The following is a 22,656-nucleotide window of genomic DNA, read 5'->3' as shown; positions in this document are numbered from 1 at the left end:
TTCATGTATCCCAGGCGCCTTTATAAAAATATTCCATGTAATCTCTTAAGCTGTGCTTCAAAAGCTGGTATATTTTTTCTCTGCCTTGCCTACTTGCTGGGCTAAGATCATTAATAAATCAAAGGTATTAGTAAAAAAACCAGGCACAATAAGTACTGTCACTTTCAGCAAGAAATATGTTTGCAAGCTCTTTAGTAACATTTTAAGTGGTATTCCATAAATTTAACAGAGCCCCAGGCTTAACGACTAAAGACACTGGCTATTTGTTAACCCTCTACAATATACATGTGAATTTCAGTATGCTGTCTTTGTGATCATACATGTTTAAGGTTTTTCATAAATGATCACCTCAAACAATTTTTCTTTTTATAGCAATTTCTCAGAACTGCTGTCAGAAAATTTTTCAGTTTTTCAGTGAGTGAAAGGACAGTAATGATGGGAGGATAAAAACATTTAGAAAATGACCTGCTAATCATGTAGCCCATCTTATAATACTTTTCTGAAGAATCTTTGTCAAGAAACTAAGGCCTTGATCATCTGTGGCAGAACCAAGCTTTAGATATGACATCTGATACGTAAGAATGATAAATTTCTGTGGGCATTTATGCTCAACCAATTGTGCTGTATGTTATTATTACTTTATCCTTTAAAATTACAGATTCCGGATAGACTTAAAGTCTGTAAGCACAAGGAAAATTAGAGCAGGTGAAAGTCAGAGAAGAAAAAAAAAAAGAAATAAGAGGCAGAACTGTAAATTTTCATAATGATATTCTGCTGCTGTACTCTTTTCACTAGTGCTGAATTTCAATTGCTTGCAGGGTTCTTCCCGGCAAATAACTCCAGAGCAATGCTATCATGACAGCCGTCAAGCACTTGTTTTCCTCAATTGTTTTCTTACCAAGAGGACTTCCTCTGCCATTATACTGACAGTCCACGTGCCTGGAACCAGTGAGAAAGGCTCTGTGGAGCTTTTTCCTGGGATTGTGACAAAAGCTGGCTCCTTGCTGGGTGGGAAGGCAAACTCTTTGCTCTGAGCAGCCCCTGCCAGCAAAAAAAAGAAAAAAAAAAAAAAACAACAAGTGAAAAATAAGGGACTCTGTAAGATGTCTCTACTCGCTCTAGTGTGCTGGACTGATGATTTCATCCATTAAACTTGGTCTAACAGGAGCTGATCAATGATTTTCTGTCAATATGTATTAACAGTGCATTCGAACACACACAGTAAGCTACAGAGCTAGGCAGTGGTTGTTGTCTTCATTCTTATTAGTCTTGAGCAAATTGGTTCAGAAAAGCAGAGCTCTGCCCCTGTAATGGCCAGTTTTGCAATATTCTGAAATGCTCACTTCTCCACTTTCCCCTTCCATTAGTTTCCATACAACCTGTCTCTGCACCGACTCACAGTATGTTCAGCTGACACAAGGCCTGTTCTCATGTGACTTCCAGCCAAATATTTCAGACACTGGAGGTTTTTAGTAGCATCTAAAATGTTTAGTTACAAATAGTAACTGAAGGTAACTTCTGGGCAGAGATGATGTACAACAGAAATGTAGCTGCAGTATGTTTTATCAAAGAGAAGTCGTGAGGATCAATTGTTATGAATATTAAAGGTTTCCTCTTTGAAGCCCCCGGACACAGACAAAAGCTGGTTCCCTGCGTCCCAATATCAGCCAGATGTGACCATGAACTGCTGCCACTCTGCTAAGTGGTATCTGTGAAGTTTTCAGTTTTGTCTCCTCCGAATTACTAACAGCATTTATGACTAAACTCCATTAGCTCCCATCGGTATGCTGAGGTTAGGCATAATAAGAGATAATTCTGCATATAGGATTGGTATGCCTCTACCATTCAAAGGATATGGAGTACTTATCTTTTATCAGGGCCCAAAAGGCATCACATGCTGTTGAGGTCTGTAATGAGGGCTAACTTGGTAGATTGGATTTATCATTAAATGAATGTTATTCATGGAATGAAGGCAGAAGCCACCTTTAAACTGAAATATTAAAGGCAACTAAACCAAAATAAGTGCTGTTATCCCTTCTTTAAAAGCTTCATAAAACACACAGTTCAGAGCTGGCAAGTACAGAACTGAAAGTACTGTTTGGCAAACATTTGGAAAAACAAATGTTGATTACTACTGTAAGCAGGGGTTTCATGCAAAAACAGCCACATCAATTACACAGCAAAATATATTAGGAAAAGCACAAAAGAACTGACACTGTTAAAAGTGATGCATTTTAAGCGACATTACAAATTTGACTTAGGTGCACCTTGAAAAGGCTCCTCTGATCTAACATTCACCTGATCTGTTGTGCCGTTGAGTTGAACCTACCTGTTTCAGGCCGAGACTGACAAGCAGATATGTGACCAGATAATGTTTCACCTCCAGGGTTAATATACCTCAGGATAATGCGAAATAAGTAGAGGTTTGATTTTTCCACATTCAAAGTTATCCTCACTTCATTCTGAAAAATGGAAGTTAATAAACAAAAACAGCCATAAAATGCTGAATAGTGGAACAGTTAGAAGCCATGCAAGCACCATACTAAAGTCCTACAAGAAAAACGCACATGCAGACAAGTATATACTGGAACGGCAATGCTGGTGTATGACAGAGGAAGACAGGCAAGCCTAGTGAGAAAATTAATTCACTTACAAGTATAATTAGTGCCAAAATGTTTTCCCTCAGCAACTGAGATCTTCCCTTTAGAGCTTTTTGAGCCCAGGCTGACATAGCGGAGGACTAGGTGGAAGAGCTTAGGGGAAGCCACAGTGATAGGCACAACCACCTCTGGCTGGGGAAAATAAAAAGAAAGGGAAAAAGGAGGAAAGGAAAGTATATTATTTGTTACTAGCACCCAGAGAAAGAAAAACCATTTGGCAAAGACAAACTCCATAACAGAAAAGAAAGGCTCGGGCAGCTTACAAAAGCATATAGAACAAAACCTCCTGTGAAATAAAACTCTTGTTGAATAACAGCTTATCCAGAAAGACACAGAATGGCTGAATTAACGTGTGTGTTGATATTGCACCTTGATATATGGACAGTATTTTACTGTTATTCTCCCCTCCCATGCCATAATGGAGGCGTATGGTATCGAGGGCTGTCTGTACTCCTGGCTTCCCAAGGAACAGGCCAGAGTCACTGATCCTAGTCTGAGATCACACGCAACGCTCCACAGCATGCAGACGTCTCAGACCATCGCTGCAACAACTTCTACTCCTCCACCACATCCCTCGGTTTCTTAAAATGCAATACCATGCATAACTCTCTTTGCCCTGGGCCTGAATGGACACCTCTGAAGCCACGCAGTTCTCGAGCCCGCAGGAGGCTGCATTAATACAACCCCCATTATTTAGTCTGCAGAGCAACAGAATCAGAGAGACATGTTCAAAGGTTGGTGGTGGATTAGGAAAAAATAGGATTGGTGCAACCTCAAGGGTTTGGCTTCCTTCTTCCCATCCAAAATCCTAAAGCTCCCCTCATAATCCAACTCCCACCAGTTCACCCGTCACAATCCACTCACTGTCCCTTTCCAAGATGCTTGCGGTACGGTGACCTCCCCACCACTGTGGTCCATTCTGCTTCCCCAAATGCACTCAGGTTTTTTCTCTGTTCCATACATTTGAGAACGGACCACAAAGCCTCATTTTCTCTTACTCCTAAAAGCTACAATAAATGCAAGACTGCCAGCTCCCATATGCTGCTCTGAATGTATATTCCTCAATGCTGTCATCATCATCCCAGAGACCTCCACCTTCTTAATAGAAATGCAAAGCAGAAAGCAAAGACAGACATATGACAGATGGCAGGGCTGAGAGATCTACAGAGACTAAATAGCTAAAATCTAGGTGATTGCAGAAGGGCAGTGGACCAGAATGGAAAATACAGACAAGTAGGGGAAGGATTTACAAGTGTTTTAAATGGAGAAGGACAGTTTCTGAAGGATACTACATGGATAAGACAGGCATTGAGGGAACAGTTGAAAAATAGATACAAAAAAAAAGAGAAGGCAAAAGAAATAAAGAAACATGCTTCAGGAGATTTATCAAAATGGTTTCTAAGCTTTTATGGAAAATCTAGAAGACACAGTGAAGGGGGAGAAAGAAGAGATATGTGAGGAATGAGGAAGGAAGAGATGTCGGTCCCTGGCTTTAAGCAAAGGCAGGGAGTGGGGAGAAATTATTCTTTGAGCTCTGTCACAAACTTAGGCAACTCTGGCCAGTGCTTTAAAATCTGAGCCCGACTGTCAGCTTCTCAGTTAATAATGAGACACCCATGTCGGCAGCATGACAGGGCACCAGTGACCTCCACTGAGGTCACACACAGTTTATTTATTTCACATAAAAAATTTTTAATTGTTTTGAAATAGTTTCTGTTCACAAAGAGTTGTTACATCAGCCTTTTGTGTGGTAGATATGGTAACACTATTTGTTTTCTACAAAATAATTGTCAGGAGGATTATTTCAGGGTCCTGCAAGACACAGAAACGCTATGTCAAAATCAGGAAAGTTCCTTGAAATGAAGAACATGAGACTATCTCAGTTATGCAAGGAACTAACTAAGGAGGGCCTGGAGCTGGCAATTACTTACATGAGTGAAAAGCTTTATCCAGGTAAGCAAAATAATGCACACTTTTAGCAAGATTAGAGACTAAGCCCTTTCACTACCTCTTTACAAAATGCTACTGGATATGAAATGCAAAAAGCAGCTGAATTAGAAAGCAGAAGTTAAGAAATCACAGCTACTGGAGAGTTGCCTTCATTTGTGAATGTGGAGTAGTTCTGAAGATCCAACAAATATGAGCTCTGGGATTAAAAAAACCCAAAAGAACAAAGAGGAAAGAGTGAAAAATGAAGAACAGAAAGGAAATCTCTATGCTTGTGCAATGGTTATGTGCTTATGTCTCAGACTGTAGAGATCCATTAGTCCTTGGACAACTTACAGAGGCTGGACACAACTATACCAGAGTACTACTTTTAAGAAGAGTGAGAAAATCCCATTTATTGCTCAAACCTACTGTTTTAAAATCCTGGTTCACTTGCTAGCAGTTCAGTCCAAAGTCAGACAGGTCCCATCTCACACAGTTACATTATGGTGACTTTCTTCCTGTGCTTTACTTATTCCCTCTGCTGTTGTTTAGTTTATTTGTAGACTGTCATGAGACTAAAATATATGTTGCCAATATGCTCCTGCTAACAGTTTCTTTTACTGAATCACACATTTTCCTGTTTGCTGTAATGTGAAGGTATCATTCCTAATAAAAGTTGGTGCCTTTCTCTTCTTTGCCCAATGTAAGCTGCAGGTGTAAGCAGATGTCAGTGACAGCACTGTGACGGTACATGAAAATCTTATGGACACAGACTGCCACGGAACTGTGTAATTCAAATTATTTAGCCAAGCATCAGTCTTCTGCTGTTTCTGCTGTCCTTAGCATGACAAGAATTTCTGCACTTAGTATTATAGACTTTGAAGCTATTAGTTCTTTTCTTTACACCTATTGCAAAATGTGTATTTCTCACAAAAAAACCCTCAAAGAACATTTCTGAAGAACACATATTTGCACAAGCAATGACTAACTTACAATAATACCAACACTCACTAATCCAAACAGTGATATAGTGCCAAAGGGTTCGGATTAGTGAGATCCTGTCCTTTTTCCTGGTTTCTCCATGACCTTGCACACAAATAGCAGTACTATAGAGATATACATACCATACACCTATATTTTCACCCCAAAGCCTTGAGTGAAATACTAGCTTACTTGTATAGAGGACATCTGGGCATATCCTCTCCAACTGAAGCTAGGAAATTCCTGAGGATCATAGCCAAACCGAATTTCCCTTCCCTTGACAGTAGTACCATCTTCAATCTCAAACTTCATGTGGTGCAAATCAGGGAAAAAATAGTTTTTTTCAGGCCTTTCAAGGAGGAAAAAAAACAACAAGGAATTACCAGTCGCTGTATGGTCTCCATCTAAAAGCATAAAGCAGTGGGAGGGAGGTGACTTTCTGGTGACTGAGGAATCCTGACAGCAGCTAATAAATTCAAGACAGCTGATAAGATGGATGTAATAAGAATTCTCTTTCCAGAAGCTTTTACAGCTTACGTACATTTTCTTATATAACTGTTGATAGATATATAGATACATATGCAATAGTATTGCAAAACAGGTATTGGTTATTTAAGGAAACAAGTTAAAAGATCTTATTAAAATAACAGAAGAAAACTGCCCAGCAAAATTAATATCAATAACTAATACAATTTATCAGCTTATTTATCAACAAATCCAGAACCTCATGTGAAAGGATAGCAAGGGACTTGTGGGCAGTTTCAAAAGAACTGTGCTGAAGCATGAGCCATCAGGAGCTACAGCCAGACTCACTCCCGACAGTCCGTCCCCACGACATGCGCCCTGCACTGGCAGCCACCCAAAGGCTCGGCACACGACGGGCTGAGGGATCCTCCAACATCACACCGGCAGCCTGTCACGCAAAGAGCAGAAGCCAAATATCTCATCAGAAAAAAAAGTGATAAAAGTTATCAGCAAACACACCGCGCTTCCGCTAATTAAACACCGTTAATGACGGGTTTCCTCCTTCTGGAGCCCTTCAGACTCCCCTCCCCTCAGACTCTTTCAAACACATGCTAACACACATGCATAAGCTGCAATTATTTCTGGCTTCCCGTGTTTGTAGTTGTTTTCTTTATTTCTCCTTGGAATGTGACAAAAGCCACCTTTTAAAAAAAATCACAAGTAACAAGCCATGCCACATTACTAAATGCAGGACTACAGTTTTGCAGAACAGCCATTCAAATGTTTTGCTAATAAGTCAGAATTTCTACAGCAATATCACGATGAATAATTATTAAACCCACCCCCCCAACCACCCCCCCCCCCCAAAAACCCCCAACTAACTTACAAAAATTGTAAGATGTTAATTTTTCAAAGTCTGGTATCCCAATATTTAATTTATCTTACAAAAATTGCACACAACAAGAACATATGTGTTCATATAACAGCATATGCGTATTTTTAACCAATACTGGACAACAATATTGAATGACTTTCTATAGGAGACAGGACTTGTGGCACAAGCTAAAGGACACCTCTAGTAACGAGGTATAATATATCGTACTATGGAACAAGTATGTCTAGGCTAAAAATTTCAAGCTGAATTAAAAGGTTGGAAGTTCCTAAACATGTATTTACATCGTAGTGTAAAAGCATCCTGTTTTCTCAGACATGTTAAGCACCTGTAATCCACTGAAATCAAGGATAATTAAAGTATTTGACACTTTTGAGAAACCAGATCCTTTTCACTAGCTCCTTGGTTTGCACATTAGGCATGAAAGCTTGCTTTGATACAGTAGCCATTACTTTTAACTTTGCACATATTAAATGATTGTTAGAAGTACTTCAGTGCTTTAAAAATAAATCTCTTGCATCAACCCTGGACAGGTGTAAGGCACACTGAAGTCAGTGAAAGTGCTTTCAATAAGTTTAACAAACCTAAAGCTACAGTGGGGGGACAAAGAGGGGAGGGAACTGTTGAAGTAGCCCTACATCACTCAAAACACATGGCAGAGCAAGTATCCTTCAGAAGAAGGACCACTTTCTCCACATCACAGCTACATCTGACTCTCTTCAAAACACATTGAACCCTGGGCTAAAGCAATACATGAATATACCTGCAAAAAAAAAAATCAAGCTAGTATTTTTTGTAACATTTTAAGTTTTTATTGCAGCAGCAGACCTTAGAAAACTGCTACGCAGAACAGACAGCTACCGCTCCGACAGGTAACATTTGCAGGAATGTCAACCATCCCTGGCCCCACAACTGGGGAGGAGGAGTGAGAGGAGGAATGACTCTCAGTTATCTTATTTGATAACAGCTTCAGCAGCGCCTCATGGGACCTCACTGCAGGGATTTGACAGAGAAGCCTCAGGCAAGTGGGGAAGGCGAGGTGACGGACAATGAACTCAAAGAGTAACACCTTTCCTCAGGTCAGCGAGCCACAAAATGGCTGGGAACCACAGTGGTAACATCTGCCTTGTTCCTTCTCCCTTTGGAAGGCAAAGGAGGAATTACACGGGTTACGAGCGATTACAAGCAGTAGTGCAAAACCCTGTGCACGTGAGTTATTCAACAAATACATCCACATTTTAAAAGTACGACCTAGGGAATTCTAAAGACTTTTGTGCTACGTGCAAATGTGCTACTAGAGATGTCCTTTATTCATTTTACCTTGGCAGCCAAAATAATTCTTGTTTTCAAGAGCATAATAACCAGCTTCACAAGTGTCACAGGAATTTCCACAAACATTAGATTTGCAGTAACAATGCCCGTTTTCCTGGGAAGAAAACAATTTCATCAAAAATGTTTCACCACCTTTTCCAGAACTTTAATCTTTCAATACTTGGAATTCACTCTAATTCTAAAGAGGAAAAACATTCTAATCTCAACAAAAAATATTACCAGGACATAACTTCTGTCATTTATTGTCTTCAATGAACAGACTAGAAAATACATAAACTCAAGATGATGAAAAATTCTCAGAACTTTTATACATCCCTAGGGTGTATAAAAATTCTGTATAAAACTGCTTCTTTGCTGTATGAAACCAGCCACTTTATGTGCAAAAGCAATAATCAGTACTAAGATTTGTACCTTACCAAATGTTACAACAATTTATCTTTACAAAAATCAGTTTCATTAATGTATTTCTTTTAATTTCACTTTACCTGCTGACATTCTCCGACTCCACTTAGAGTTCCACTCACATCACACTGGCATGCTGCACAGATGAAAAAAGACAGTCTGCATTTTGTCTTTTCAAGATACTTTACAGGAAAAAAAAACCACCACCCTGAATCTGCAATTTTGAATCGTAGTGCCACAAGGTGGATTTTACTCTGCAAGGTTCAAGAATAGCAGACGGATACTAGCACAAGTTGAGAAGGAAAAGTAAAGGAGAAAGAGTAAGGACTTCTGTGTATGTGTGATTTACTGGTGTCTTTTGAAGTGTTCTAACTTGTGTTTAACACAAACAGTCTTGAGTTTGGATTTACAATTGTTTTCTTTCTTAGAAACATTCAGACAATTGATTCAAAACTGTGTCTCGCAGCCTGACTGGCACCTTCTATTCTGCAGTGCTACTTTGGGACCAGTTCAACTCTCCATATGAAATATAAATGAAGCAAATATGCAGGAGGGAGCTATGCTGACCTAGAGGTTTGGTGAAACCCAATATTGACTCTGTGACTGAAGGCAGAGAAGATGAATTACATGAAAGGTGCAGTAATTAATCTTTGAGGAGATGTTTAGACTGTATAGTATTTAGAGATTTAGAGTCAAAGATGTAATGATCTAGGTATCAGCTCTAAGGCTACTCATCCTTTCTAGGTGGTTGTTGTGGTGGAACCTGTTGGAAAGGACATAGCTGGGGAGAAAAATACCTTTAAAGTTTTTTTATGTTTATCCTTTATTAAAAAGGATATTATCTGTCTGAAAAACACACACTCACTGTTAGCAAACATTGAAAATTGCAAACAGATTGGTATTATATAGACATAAACTGTAACAGATTTGTCACACCCTGAGGCCACAAGAAGGCTTTCACTCCTCTACAAGATAGGAGATGATAATAAATGAAAAAGCACCTTTTTCTCAAAACAACGAGCCAAATTCTGGTTTCAGTGTTAAGGGCAGAAAACCCGTCCCACTCCAGTAAAATTGCCATAGGGCCATATGAAGTACACACCATTGTAATTCAGAGCACACCTTGGTCCAGCACTAGCAAACACTCATGAAATCATGGTCTAATTTCTAAAAGTAACTGCTGGTATCATGGGTAATGTGGTGTTACAATTAAGTAGCATTAAAAACATGCTGTTAACAAGAGTTGTGAAAGTCACTGAGCACTGAAGATGGCGACAGTGAACAAAGATGACTTTCAAGAGAATTTAACATATTCTGTAAGCCAAAGAAATATGTCATGAAGCCGTACCTGTACATCCCTCAGGGTTTTCTTTGGCCAGCTTCCAGTACAACGGTTTGCATTTACTACAGGTAGGACCTTCAACGTGCTGAAGACATTGACAATAGCCCTAATGACAGAAAAGAGTTAATATGGGTTCATCTGTTTCATAAAAAACATACTGCTCTTTAGTACTAAGAAAAAACTAATACGATTAACAGCTCAGGCAGGTTACTGACTTTTACAGATGCATAGACACTGAGGCTGATTCAGACTTCTTAGATTTTTCTGTCTCATACTATCAGCACAGGATTTTTCCACCCTGCGTATTTTTTCCATACCTAGTTTATTCTAAATGTCCCAATGGATGTACTTTCCAATTCTTTTATAGCCTTATTAGAACTGCTCTAAAGTATTAACTGTTTTGCAAAAAGTTTAAAAAACAAATTTCCTTTAAAATAATCACTAATTTTCATACTTACTCTTTCCTTTACTGGTGGAAGACACATAGCTGTATACATAAGCCTAAATAGATACCTCTTCCATCTGTCAGACTTACCCTCTAGGTCTTCTTTGCTACACATTTAGCAATGACTGTGATTTCTGATAATATGCTACTACTAATAACCATCACTGTATTAATAACAATAATAGTGGAATAGCAACAGTTACAAAGAGATAATAATTTTTTCAAGAATAATTTGATGCTGAAATGGCCTGTTGCAACCCAGAACCAGAAAGTCTTTGAGACTTGCATAGGCTTTTATGCATATCTGCATGTATATATTAGTGTTCCAGCACACCAATAAGACATAAACAGTATGCATAGTCTATATATAAAAGATAAAAAAAACCCACCCTCAACAGCTAATTGCACTGGTATGATCAAAGAACAAAACACAAAGTTTATTTCCACTCTTACTCTGCAAATAAGCTTGTGCAATTCTTTCACAGTCTAAGAGCAGGCTTCAGGACTTGAACAATGAAGTGAATGTGTTCAGCAAAGGCACATGAATTATTAACACGTACCATTAGCTGCAGCAGTAGAATACTTACGGAATGAGAACCAACGCTACCTGAAGGGTCACATTCACTGTTGACACCTTTATGAAATTAAAAAATAAACACATTGAAAGATCTTTTGAAAACAGAGCTGCGGAATGTAGTAGTACAGAAGTACAATGCAGCAGGTATGAGTATGAAAGGGCTATTTAATACGGTTACCTTGGAGGGACTCAAATGCTTTAAACTTCAAGACCAGCAGAAGCCTTTAATAGTGATTTTTCAAATGTGTGTTTAGCCCGGTTTAGACTATGCAAAGGTTTGGTACACAAAGTAGTCACTTGGAAAACTATAGCACTAACCTACAGAACTGAGAGATGTTTTCTTAAAGTTCCTGTGCCATCATCTAAAAAAGGTTTTAATCTTATAGTTCACTTCATGAAATAACATACAGAATGACAAATAAGCTCATCTAATATGTGCTCCTGGTGTGTCCCTCCCTCCCCATGCTTCAGGGCGTTTCTATAAAAGTTTGCACGCAGCAGAGTGCCCTGGAGAACCCTGCAATAGAAACAGGGGCGACCCAAATCAGAATGGAGGATTTTTCCCTCAGAAACGTTACCTTTGCAGTAGGGGAAACTGTCAGCTGCAGAAAGGCATCTGTTGCACTGTCGTCCCGTGACGCCCGTTTGACACTCGCACTGCCCCAACGTGGGATCACACGTGCCGTGCTGGGAACCGTCGGGAGAGCAGTGGCAAGCTACGTAACAACAAACATAGACAGCGGTGGGAGGGTTCACCCTGTAGGTACCAAGCAACAACCTTCCAAAACTTTAGTACTGTAGAGGTTTTGAATACTATTTGTCTAGAGTGTCCTTCACTTTTCTTTCCAATAAATAGCTCACAAGGTCCTCCTATAACTCGCAGGGTCCTCACCCCTGCTTGGAACCTATGAGTTTCAGGTGACCTGTACCATCTTGACATTGTTTTCTTTGTTCTTGACAGAAACAGGTAGGATTATCTGGAACCATAATAAATCTCTCTTCCTCAACTTCTTTGTCCCATCCTAAGACCAGGCTTGGTTTTTGCTTTCTGCTTTCTTGATCTTCGTATGGTTACAGAAAGCACAGGGCAAATTCTGTAATTAGACCTGCACTTAAAAATATGATGGCAAAATACAGAATATAAAATTGTATGCCCATCACACCTTTAGATGTGAGGGCAAAGGAAGCCAGAAGCAAGCTTTGAAATACACCATGCAACAGTCTTACTGCTTCAGATTCCTGCGTAAGGTCTCAGTTGTGCAATGATTTACGTACACAGGGTAAATAAGAATAATGCCACAAAAAAACCAATGCTGCTGCTGCAGCCCAGGGGACTAATGTTTGCTCAGATAGAGTCTAAGGGTGAAATGGTTAATGACAATTATTTTAGTAAAGTAGTAGCCAGTCTCCTAAAGAGAGAGAACAAACCTGTCAGATTATTTTTTGCTGTGGTTGTAGTGATTAGTAATGGCAGAATTCTGAGGATAGATTCCTTCTTTAGCACTAATAATCTTTTGATTTCTAGGAAAGAGCAGTCCTGTTCATGATGATCAAGTAGCTTGCTGATTTTAGTGATAGAGAGCAGGTTTCCCTCTGCTTGATGTGAAAAACCTACACACATTCTAAGCCTAATCAACTGATCCACATGGGCAGGAAAAATTGTTGATATGACCGAAGATTTGCAGAGTCAAGCCCTTCTAGACTAGGGTTTATGCTGTAATGTTGGCACATGTCAAGAGCACACACTAATGCAATTACTTAAAAGCTTACAGGACAGTGTATCAAATATTAGAAGCCCAAACCAGTTGAAACATAGCTTATGTTCTGTAAGTTGAGTGAGCCAGAACACATAAAGGTAAATTCCCATTGCACAGCCTAAGCTTTAGATTCCATATTTTAAAAGAGAGATACAAGTGCACCAAGGCCAAACATTGCCATGCTCACATTAATCCAACTAGCACAGGAACAGCGGTGATGTGCCAGGGAGGACTACCAGAGTGTGCCTGCCAGGAAGCCTGGCCACTGCCTGGATCTTCAGTGTCACTGTAGCCAGCTTTGGATGGAACAGAACTATCATGGTTACATAGATAGTTTTACATGGAAATATATTTGAGAAAGTTTATTTTCTTCTGTATTGCAGAAATAAGAAGGGAACCCCAGTAAAAGGAGCAAAGGTATTTACTTACGCAAGCAGCTGGGATAGCTGTAATAACCTGGAGCGCACTGGTCACATCTAAGTCCAGCATAGTTGCTACGGCACAGACACTGACCTCTAGGACCACATGTATTCTCCACTGAGCCAACAGCATCACAGTTACATTCTGCATAGAGAAAAATAAATAATAATTATCCTGACAGATACTTGTCTCAACCAGCAGTTATTTAAAACAGAATTTGCCAAAAAAGTTACCTTTGAATGTTAAGCAATCATGAGGAAACCAGACGAACCATAATTTTACCATCAAAAATAATTATCCTGAAATAGATGCTTATACTGTAATTGCGTCCTCAACCATTGATAATCAGGTTCTTACTGCAATTCTATAATGTACAGTTTAGAGATTTAGTCTGATGCCTCGCAAAACACATGTGTAAGGGACAGAAATCCATCTTACGATGGAAAGAACGTCACATGAGAGAAGTACTTAACATCTTTAAAAAATAACCTCTGAGAAACAGCATCTACAAAGCTAGGCTAGGTCTAATGGCTAACAACACGCTTATTAGTAATGATGCACAAGCACAAGTTCATGGTGCACAAATAAATGATGCACAAGGTAAAAACTGCTGACATCTTAATTTCACAAGCTGGCAAGCAGTGAATTGCAGGAATCTGCATGTAATACATAAGGCACGTTGTGAGACTATAACAAAAGCTATTGTCAGACTATAACAACAAACTTCTCTTGGAGTTATCACTATTTTATGCTAACAGTTCTATCACAGATAAGACGTGCTATTTTATTGAAACAATGCTGGATGTTACACAGGGTCACACTTTATAGGTACATGAATGGGAGCCCATCTGGGAATCCCAGCTGCCCAAGGTACAAGCCAAAGTGTTGCAGTTAATCACTTGGATTTTATGACTGACAGAAATGGCTGACCGACAGAAATATAAAACAAACACCGTCTTTCCGTTCCATGTTCATGTTCCTGGTTACCCCTTTCGGTTCCTCTTTCTACTGCAGCCAAGGACATCTGACTTTGCTGTGTTTACTTCAAAGATGCCTGGAAAGACGCAGGGCTTGCTAGGAAGTTAGTATTAAGAGAAATACAAATACTGAAGCTTCCAAAAACATCACCTACACTAGAGTCCACGCCCAGCTGAGCATTATATTGCATTCTCTCCTCATTTTAATAATACTGATTTGTTTAAAAGCTTTATTTTGATATCACTCCTATTGAATAAAGCTTCTATTGAGTTCAATAAAGCAAGACCAGAGAGATCAGTTCTAGCTGCAGCAGCCAAAAAGTTATAGATCTACCTTCCTTCTGAAGATGACAACTCCAAACAGGAGTTGCAGGCTGGGCTGCTCACTTTCCACCACAGTTTGCAGCATGATACATTAGTTTAAGTTTAAACCTGTGGCAGCTTATTTTAACAGAACAAGTTGTGAACTGCAGCAGTTTTGAGTAATCCCACTGACTGCGTTTTCAATTCTTTTTATCTGTCTTTCACAATTTCTTTTTGCATGCTCTTTTAAGCTCTTATGTCTCTTTTCAGCTTTTGGTGTTGAAAGTTCAAACGTATTCAATATGGGTTTGATTTGCTTTAATATTGCTACCTGATCAAGTTCTAAGAAAAAAAAAAATATGGTTAGAGTATTTTAAAACCACTGAACAGCACGTACCAACACAGAATCCTGATTTTATGTTTCTCATTAAAAAATGTTCATCTACTCCAGACTATAAAACACAGTCACGTGGTATTTCTTTATTCCACCCATTGTGTTTGGTAACACAACATAAAATATCTTTGCAAGGGCATAAAGGAGTCTGCTGTCTATTCATAGGATGTAAACAAGTACGTAAGCCCAAAAGGAAAAGGACTGCTATAGCCAACAACCAAAAATAATGAGAGAGAAGAAAGTAAATCGTAACGTTCTATGTGAATCTTGCTAAGCTGTGCAGGAAAGCGTATACTAGAACTCAGCAATACCCTATATTCTTTCTCACTGTAAAATTCACTAAGGATTAAGGGCCTCTCTTTCACTCACTGCAAAGGCAGACAAAACCTAGGAGCCAGATCGGACTTGATGGATTCCTCATACACACCCAAAACCATTATGATATTCAAGGTTATACTTCATCAGTGCTGATCAATTTTCCTCTCTTGTAAAAGGCAGGCTAGTCTTTGGTGGCAGGTACACTGGTGAAGCCCTGTGGAGATCATTTATGTTTCATGATTACATGAACAGAGGTTGGCTCTGCGCCTGTTGTACGATCTTAAAGTGAGTGAGAAATCACTGTGAAGGGCAAAATGGGAGCTTCTCATTTTCAGATTTACAGGACACACCTTTTACAAGGTACCAGAAAAAGACCCTCTGCTAAAGTAAATTAGTGCTTCACAGCTCCACTATGCCAGTTCCTTAGCAGTCAAGCATGCTCTGTTGCTGTAGGTCTCCGTGTGACAACAGCTTTCAGATCCTTTGGTTATTAGTAAAACAGCTGTGCTGACTGAGGCTATATCAAACCGCCTGACCATGCAAAAAAAAGCCTGTCAGAAAAAGACTATATAATTCTTCCCTACTATGGAAACATGCCTGGAGTTAGTGCTTGGAGAATGAGAACGCTGAGGATTTCACTGTAGAGAACAAGAGTCCCTTGCTCATTTATTGCTGTGAACATTGCTTCAGCCACTGCAAAAAGGGTATCTGAAAAGCACTCCAGTCTGCCTGTTCGGGGGCCTCTTTGATGCTGTACATGCAATTGGCAGCCTTACCTGGACAGGCAGGGAAAGAGTGGTGGCCAGGCTGACAGCTGTCACACTGAAGTCCAGCCACCCCAGAGCGACAAAGACACATCCCGAGAAAATCGCAGACTTCAGGCTGGGTACCTGCCACATTACATTTGCACACTGCAAATGAGAAAAGACATTTCAAAGGCAGCCTCTGCACAGGCTCTCTTCTTTTATCTTTCTTTAAATAAAAAAAAAAAAAAAAAAAGAAGAAGAGAAAAAGCAACTCCCTGATGCTCAACGGGACCCAAATCCTCCCATCAGATTTGATTCATAACAGCTTTTATTGATTGCCCACATCAGTAGTAATTCAGTATCGAGAGAGACATTAATGGAAGAGCAAAAGAGTCTGGCTCAAAGTGACTACTGGGTCCGGTATCAGTGTTGCAGCGCTACACTTAGCCTGTCCCCACTCAGAGTCTGATTTATCGATGCCAAGTGGTATGTCAGCTATTGAAAGTAGTTCCATCCTTTTTTAAGACTAAAATGAAACAATTTATGGTTTTGATTTACAATCTCAGGTGGGAGGCGTTAATAAAATGCCTAAAAAGACAGTGCAGAGATGGTTAATAAAGTTTAAAACCAGTCAGTTTTCTAGTATTGATTAGAAAGGGCAGCTTGGCGCATCAAAGTGAGGTTGCAAACTCAAATTAAACACAAATATTTTTCTTTAAAAACACGGATAAGTAACAGAAATGTTCCCAAAGGTATTCTAAATTTCATCGTTGTTACTAAACCCAACTCCAAACTGGAGTCTGACAGCTACATCACACAGCAGATGGCAATCAAGAAAACAGGGGCATTTTTAAATAGAAATCTCCCCTCATCACGTTTTTCTTCTTCTTTGATTTCTGTGAGTTTTGGGAGAGACCCTTATGAACACATCTCTGTGGCAAAAGAATTTCATCCCTCAGTATAAAACTTGGGTCTGTATTTTGGATACACTTGCTGAAACGGAATGTTTGGCTTACCCTGGCAGAAGGGGTAATGAAAATACCCAGGTGCACAGGTATCACAGGAAAACCCCTGAAATCCAGTTCGACATCTGCACTGTCCAGTATTTACATCACAGTCACTGCCCAGCACTCCTGCACCGTGGCACTGGCATGCTGAAGAGCACATTTGTAAAGAAAACATTTGTGGTATTACAATCTTAAAGTTCCTGTTTCACTTGGAAGCTGAAGGCTGGCATTTACGCCAGAGCGCAGGCTCCAAGCATCAAAGAAACTACGGCACTTACACAGACACTGGGGGCCAAAATACCCTGGTTTGCAGCCACCTTCTAGTTACAAAAGGAAAGGAAAAGAAAGAAAGGAACAAAGTTAGTGCATAAAATCATGCAACTCCTCGTATTTTTGCAGAGAAAAACAGATCAGTGCTTAGTAATTATTACTCTTGAACTGACGAAATTATTTGTACGACCCTTACACGCAAAACTCATTTAAAAAAATAATAACCTATAACAGAGCTCAGTCTGCCAGCGCAAATTTACAACTTCTACAGACATAGAAGCTTCCACTTAGAGGCAGCTGCCTTTCTTATGCCTTCAGACTCAGATGCTACTCATTGAAAATATAAATAGCTCAAGATCTGTTTTCTCCTGTTCATTTTTATTCATGTTACTTTGGAGTTTTCTTTTTTCTTCTTTTTCAAAATATATGATAGAAGGCGATATACGACAGAGCACACCCAGAGGTCTGCCAGGGCAATTATTTTGGATGCTGGACGAAGGAGATAAGTAGTACAGGAGACTGAGGCTTTGTGGGCTGTGACGGCAACTGCAGACACTTTCAAGAAAACAATTGGGACTTGTAAATACATACATGGATTTGTACTGTCTGCTTATATCTAAGTGTCTGCTACATTCACAGACGAAAACACTTTTTCATTTTCATAAACTCCAGTTCTATTAAAGCTATTGGAAATAAAGGGGAAGAATGTTGATTTTAGGATATGAACAAGGTTTCGAGGTTTTTTTTAAGTTATTAATCCTGAAGTATGTATGTGGTTATGCACTAGCTGTGATGATGTCTCCATTCTGCAGTATAATAATATATACTAAAAAATATAAGCCCGCTGAGGGAATAATTGTATGGATTTCAGGCAGCTTTGCAGTGGGCTAAATAAGAAATATGTAGCTCGCTCAGAAATCAAAGTCCTTCACTGCCAAGGGCAGTGTACAATTTGCCAGGTGCAAGAGGACAGTCCAGAAGCAGAGGCCAGTTAGCCTTAAGGAAGAGATTTACACCGCAATGCAGCTGACAAGTTGTACATGTCAGAAAGTCTTGATGGATAAGTTCATAAGAGCACCAAACAAGATGGTCAGCCTCTTCTGCAGATGTTTGCCGGAGGCTGGTCAAATTTATTTTGATCCATAACTCTTCCTGAAACTAGCCTACTAAACTGTTTAATACGAACATGACAATAAAATGAACTTCTGGCAAGAACAAAAGCTCTCTGAAAGACAAATACCAACAGTGGCAAAATTACTACATAAATCTCCATGAAAGAGCAGGCACCACCAAAACAGCGAACAATAGCAACACGGGGAAAAACAGTGAAATGGGGGGGGGGCGGGGGGGAGGGGGCACGACCACCAAGAACTTGCCGATTATGTCACCAGCCATACCGTCTCTTGGATTGGGAGAAGTAAAAGGATATACAGGAATACCTTTAAAACAAAAGAAACAGTGAAGGGTATTTTTGAAACTGACACATTTATTTCATTATGACAAACGATGAAGTCATCTCCTGTCAATACAGAGAGCATGATATTCGCATGACTCTAGTAATCAACTTTGGCTTAGTTTTCTTTCAGTTAGGAACAGGATAAGAAACATTTTACTTTTGATCTCCAATTCAGGTACAGACATCCCTTCTCAAAAGAACAGTATGAAAGGCCAGACACCATTTGGAAATGCTACCAGGTTGCTTCCCGGCTCCCTACCCTTCCGTACAGAAAGCTTTCTCATGCTAGACAGTGTTATGAGAGCTATCTAGGGAGCTCTGTATTTATTTCACATTTTCTGCTTCCAGCTGCAGGTCCATCTCCTGCTGTTTAGCATTATCACTCGCTGCCTGAACTGCCAGAATTCATGACATGTATGGTACATCTTAGGAGCTTTTTATCTGAGAATCTTTCCAAAGTTGATGAGCTACAAACATCAGTGGGACTTAGAACAAAGTCCACCTGAACTGAACTTACTTAAAAATGTTGGATTACAAACAAGAGGATACATGAGGTGTCCTAATCTAGAATGCACTGTACAGAGAGGATTTATTCTAACACAGCCATTGAATTCAAACAACATTCAATTTTTTACAGTTTTTTTTCCTTTGTTTTGTATTATTTCCTTCTTCCATTTTTGTCATGGTACTTCTCTTTTAGTCAGACCTCAAATCTTGCCCCAGAACAACACCTATTTTATCAACTGTCAGAAACACACTTCTCCTGAGGGCACAAATCATCCCACCGATGCATTTTTAGAATGCGATCGTGGAGTTTTTATGCGGCAAACGCAATCCTGACATTGCATTTTCTTCCCAGGTATTTTATATATAATTTGTTTATGGGGAAAGCATTTAATTTTCTGAATTCCCAGCACTTAATTTTAATCTCCTTATTTTAGAGTAAAAATCTAATTTTCAATTAATCGATTGCATTAGATAAATGGAAGCACTCAGCAGTTTTGTGTCACATCATTTTTTCTAATGTGTTTATTTTCTTTGGATTTACAAACAGCTTTCCTTCAACCACTTCTTAAAAAATCTGAAAAAAACTGGAACCCTTCCTTCAACCACATATCTGCACCTACCCACAGTCCAGCAAAAAGAAGAGAGCGTAGCTGAGAGCCTTAACCTCTGCCAGGAGGACCTTTCCAACATTACGCAGGCACTATTTTAGAATTACTTTTATTTATTTTAGAATAATTTTTATTTATTTTAGAATCCTCTGCAAGCCCACAAGCTTTGTTTATCAGGGATGCAAGTTCCAAATCCTAGGAGGTGTCAAGGAGAACACATAACCATTTTCTCCCCTCTCTCTCACTACAGTCATGTTCCATTTCCCAGTCCAAGTGGTCTTTATGCCTAAAGACCCTGAGATACGTTTAAACAATTTGTCCAGGGCTTTAGAACCGAAATTCATGACTTACGGAGAGATAGGCGGTAGCCTCTCTGAAGATGTCTTAAATTAACTCAGAATTGTGAGAATGCAGCACAATCTATTTGATTTTCAAGTAAACATTGTTTTGTAAAGTAAACAAGACTCTCTTCAGTATTATGACAATTGATTTATGAGAACACGTAAACATGTGAAGCTGAAATGCCAGGTGTTTTAACCAAGTCAAGTGTCATGAAAACAGCTAATTCTTTAATGAGTATTTAAAATAAAGGAAGAGAGTCATTTTTATTTGCATACTTACGGACACAAAATGGATAATCATAGAATCCATCAGCACAGCGTTCACAGTTTTCTCCCTGGAAATTCTGCTTACAGAAACAGCGGCCAGACCCTTCCTCACAGCCCTCTGCACGCTCCGAGTTACAACTGCAGGCTAAGTAAGTATCAGCAATTAGGCGCTTTTTGGGAAATAGTTAATTTGCCTTTTACAGCAGTGTACAATGGCATTATAATAGCATCACATTTGCAGTTGTGTATGTCTCATTATTTAAAGAATTAACATTTGCATACTGTCTCATATTTTCCAAGTACTCTATATCACCAATTAATATTTGTGATATCCCTTAGAAGTAAGACCTATATTATTTTCTCAGAGTCTTTAATTTTTTTTAATTCAGAAAGCTGCATGTTATTACTCCACAGCACTGCAGCAACTATCTTTTCTGTGGCTTCTGCTCATCTCTCTCCGAGGCCTAGGCTAAGTACCACGCTCCATCCACCTTCCCTTACACACCATGTGCAACATTATGGCAGCACGCCACAGCTCTGTTGACTTTCCATTCATTTCAATACCCAAATACAGCAAACCATAGTTTCCTCCTACCTGTCACAAGGCTCCTTCAGCCTGTGTGTAATCCAACTCTTATCTCTTGCCTATACTCAGTTCTTCCTTTTTAAATGTTATATTAGTAATTATCCTATTGCATTATTTATTAGATGTTGGGTTCGGCATTGCATAAAGTAGGAGTAGTGAACCTCGTGACCTTTTGAGCTATAGAATAAAATTTTTACGTGACCAAGAGCCAAAGGATACCTCACATGTACATCAGAGAGCTAAGAGAAGCAAGGTCATGGGGGTAGGAGATGAGAGTGGCTTCCTAGAACTCATGCCAGCTCACTGTGGGGTGTGTAGCAGCACCCCAGGCTTACGTGACCCTATCTCCTCAGCAGCCTTTTCTGCCTTACTTCCTCCTATTGTCCTGCTGCTGGTCTGAAGCTTTAGGCTCATATGACACATAAGTTAAGAAGGGTGTAAAAGGGTCTAAAGCAACACAGAAAGTCATTTGCAGTTGCTCTCCAACATCTTTTGGCCACTCTTTCATTTTTCCTCTCCAAAAGAGGCATCCCATGCCCTGATTATAGCAAAAAAAACCCCAAGCCACTACCATGAGAAGATGCTTAATGGAGAAGGACTCACGTATACAGCCATCAGGAGCTCGCACTGGAACACCATAAGGACGATAGTAACCTCCTGCACACTTCTCACAGTTAATACCAGCTGTGTTATGCTGTGCAAAATAAAACAAAAGGAGAATATGAGATAAAAAGGGGAACTTAGAAGAATTAACATACAATAACATCCTTTACACTGTTTCTATAGGATCAGCACAGGAAAAAAGTAGAATATGACTGCAATAAAGGCAGCATTCATCATCTGCTGTTCTTTAACCACCTGTTCTGTACAGATTTCTTTATCATTATATTCTCACATAAAGCAGATGAATTTTATCTTTAAAGCATGATAAAAAAGAGCTGTTTTAACAAAAAAAAATTAAATCTAGGAAAAAAATTGTTTTCACTATCACATGATATTTATCTGTTTTTATACTATTTTCTTATCATAACGTATACACTCTTCAAGCAACTTCATCATTCATTTTTCCTCATACTATATATTGCTTTTCTGAATACCCTATGTCTAAGATCGGCAACATCAAAACAAACTAAAACCTGATCAGTCAGGTCAGCACAAAGCAGATCTTCCATTAGAAAACTATATGTCTCTGTAGACATGTGTTTTAGGCACACAGAAAAAATATCATAAGTAACTTGAACTACAGCAAAAATACATAACTCCCCTGTGAACACAGTCCTGAGTGTATTTCAACTCGTGCAGCAAAGCTCTGCCCTGCAGTGGTGCAGCAGGAGCACGCAGCAGCAGTGGCATGTACCAGTTGAGTAAATCACAGTCACGGGGCATCCTGGCGAGCTCGTAGTCTCTTGAGCAGGGAACTGGAGAGGGAAGCTTTGTCCTGGAGCAACCAAAGCAGCTTCCCCCAGCTCCCACTCACTGTTTAGTTCCTCCTTAGGGAGTGTTGCAATTCAGGGCTGAGCAGGGACCCAGCATTTAACGGAAGGACTGGTGGGGCAGTTCATGAGCAGGGCACCCAGGACGCTGCTGGGGCTGCTGCTCGTGGTTGGCGCTCTCAGTTTGCGCAGCAGTTTTGGGTTCTGCTTCCAGCTCTGCCGGGAGCCTCTTTAGCATCTT

The 22,656-nt window shown here is 39.6% G+C and overlaps 1 protein-coding gene across 2 annotated transcripts in view; it reads right to left on the bottom strand.

Moving 5' to 3' along the window:
• LAMA3 (laminin subunit alpha 3) overlaps positions 1 to 22,656 on the bottom strand; it is a 124,412-nt gene that overhangs the window by 65,620 nt on the left and 36,136 nt on the right. The window contains exons 9-24 of one of the 2 annotated variants that reach the window (XM_052787573.1): positions 21,586 to 21,676; positions 20,410 to 20,541; positions 18,594 to 18,656; positions 17,226 to 17,267; positions 16,957 to 17,094; positions 15,971 to 16,105; positions 13,212 to 13,346; positions 11,604 to 11,741; positions 11,036 to 11,082; positions 10,010 to 10,109; positions 8,745 to 8,797; positions 8,248 to 8,353; positions 6,384 to 6,483; positions 5,763 to 5,919; positions 2,330 to 2,462; positions 899 to 1,041 (exon numbers count right to left, since the gene is read on the bottom strand). In XM_052787573.1, the coding sequence (XP_052643533.1) occupies positions 899 to 1,041; positions 2,330 to 2,462; positions 5,763 to 5,919; positions 6,384 to 6,483; positions 8,248 to 8,353; positions 8,745 to 8,797; positions 10,010 to 10,109; positions 11,036 to 11,082; positions 11,604 to 11,741; positions 13,212 to 13,346; positions 15,971 to 16,105; positions 16,957 to 17,094; positions 17,226 to 17,267; positions 18,594 to 18,656; positions 20,410 to 20,541; positions 21,586 to 21,676 (1,713 nt within the window). Of the gene's footprint in view, positions 1 to 898; positions 1,042 to 2,329; positions 2,463 to 2,653; positions 2,793 to 5,762; positions 5,920 to 6,383; positions 6,484 to 8,247; positions 8,354 to 8,744; positions 8,798 to 10,009; positions 10,110 to 11,035; positions 11,083 to 11,603; positions 11,742 to 13,211; positions 13,347 to 15,970; positions 16,106 to 16,956; positions 17,095 to 17,225; positions 17,424 to 18,593; positions 18,657 to 20,409; positions 20,542 to 21,585; positions 21,677 to 22,656 lie in introns of those variants that run through there. The other variant, XM_052787572.1, reaches the window with a different exon arrangement.

The sequence above is a fragment of the Harpia harpyja genome, chromosome 5 (assembly GCF_026419915.1).
Source record: "Harpia harpyja isolate bHarHar1 chromosome 5, bHarHar1 primary haplotype, whole genome shotgun sequence".
Taxonomy (NCBI): domain Eukaryota; kingdom Metazoa; phylum Chordata; class Aves; order Accipitriformes; family Accipitridae; genus Harpia; species Harpia harpyja.
This window is presented reverse-complemented; position numbering and strand designations above follow the sequence as displayed.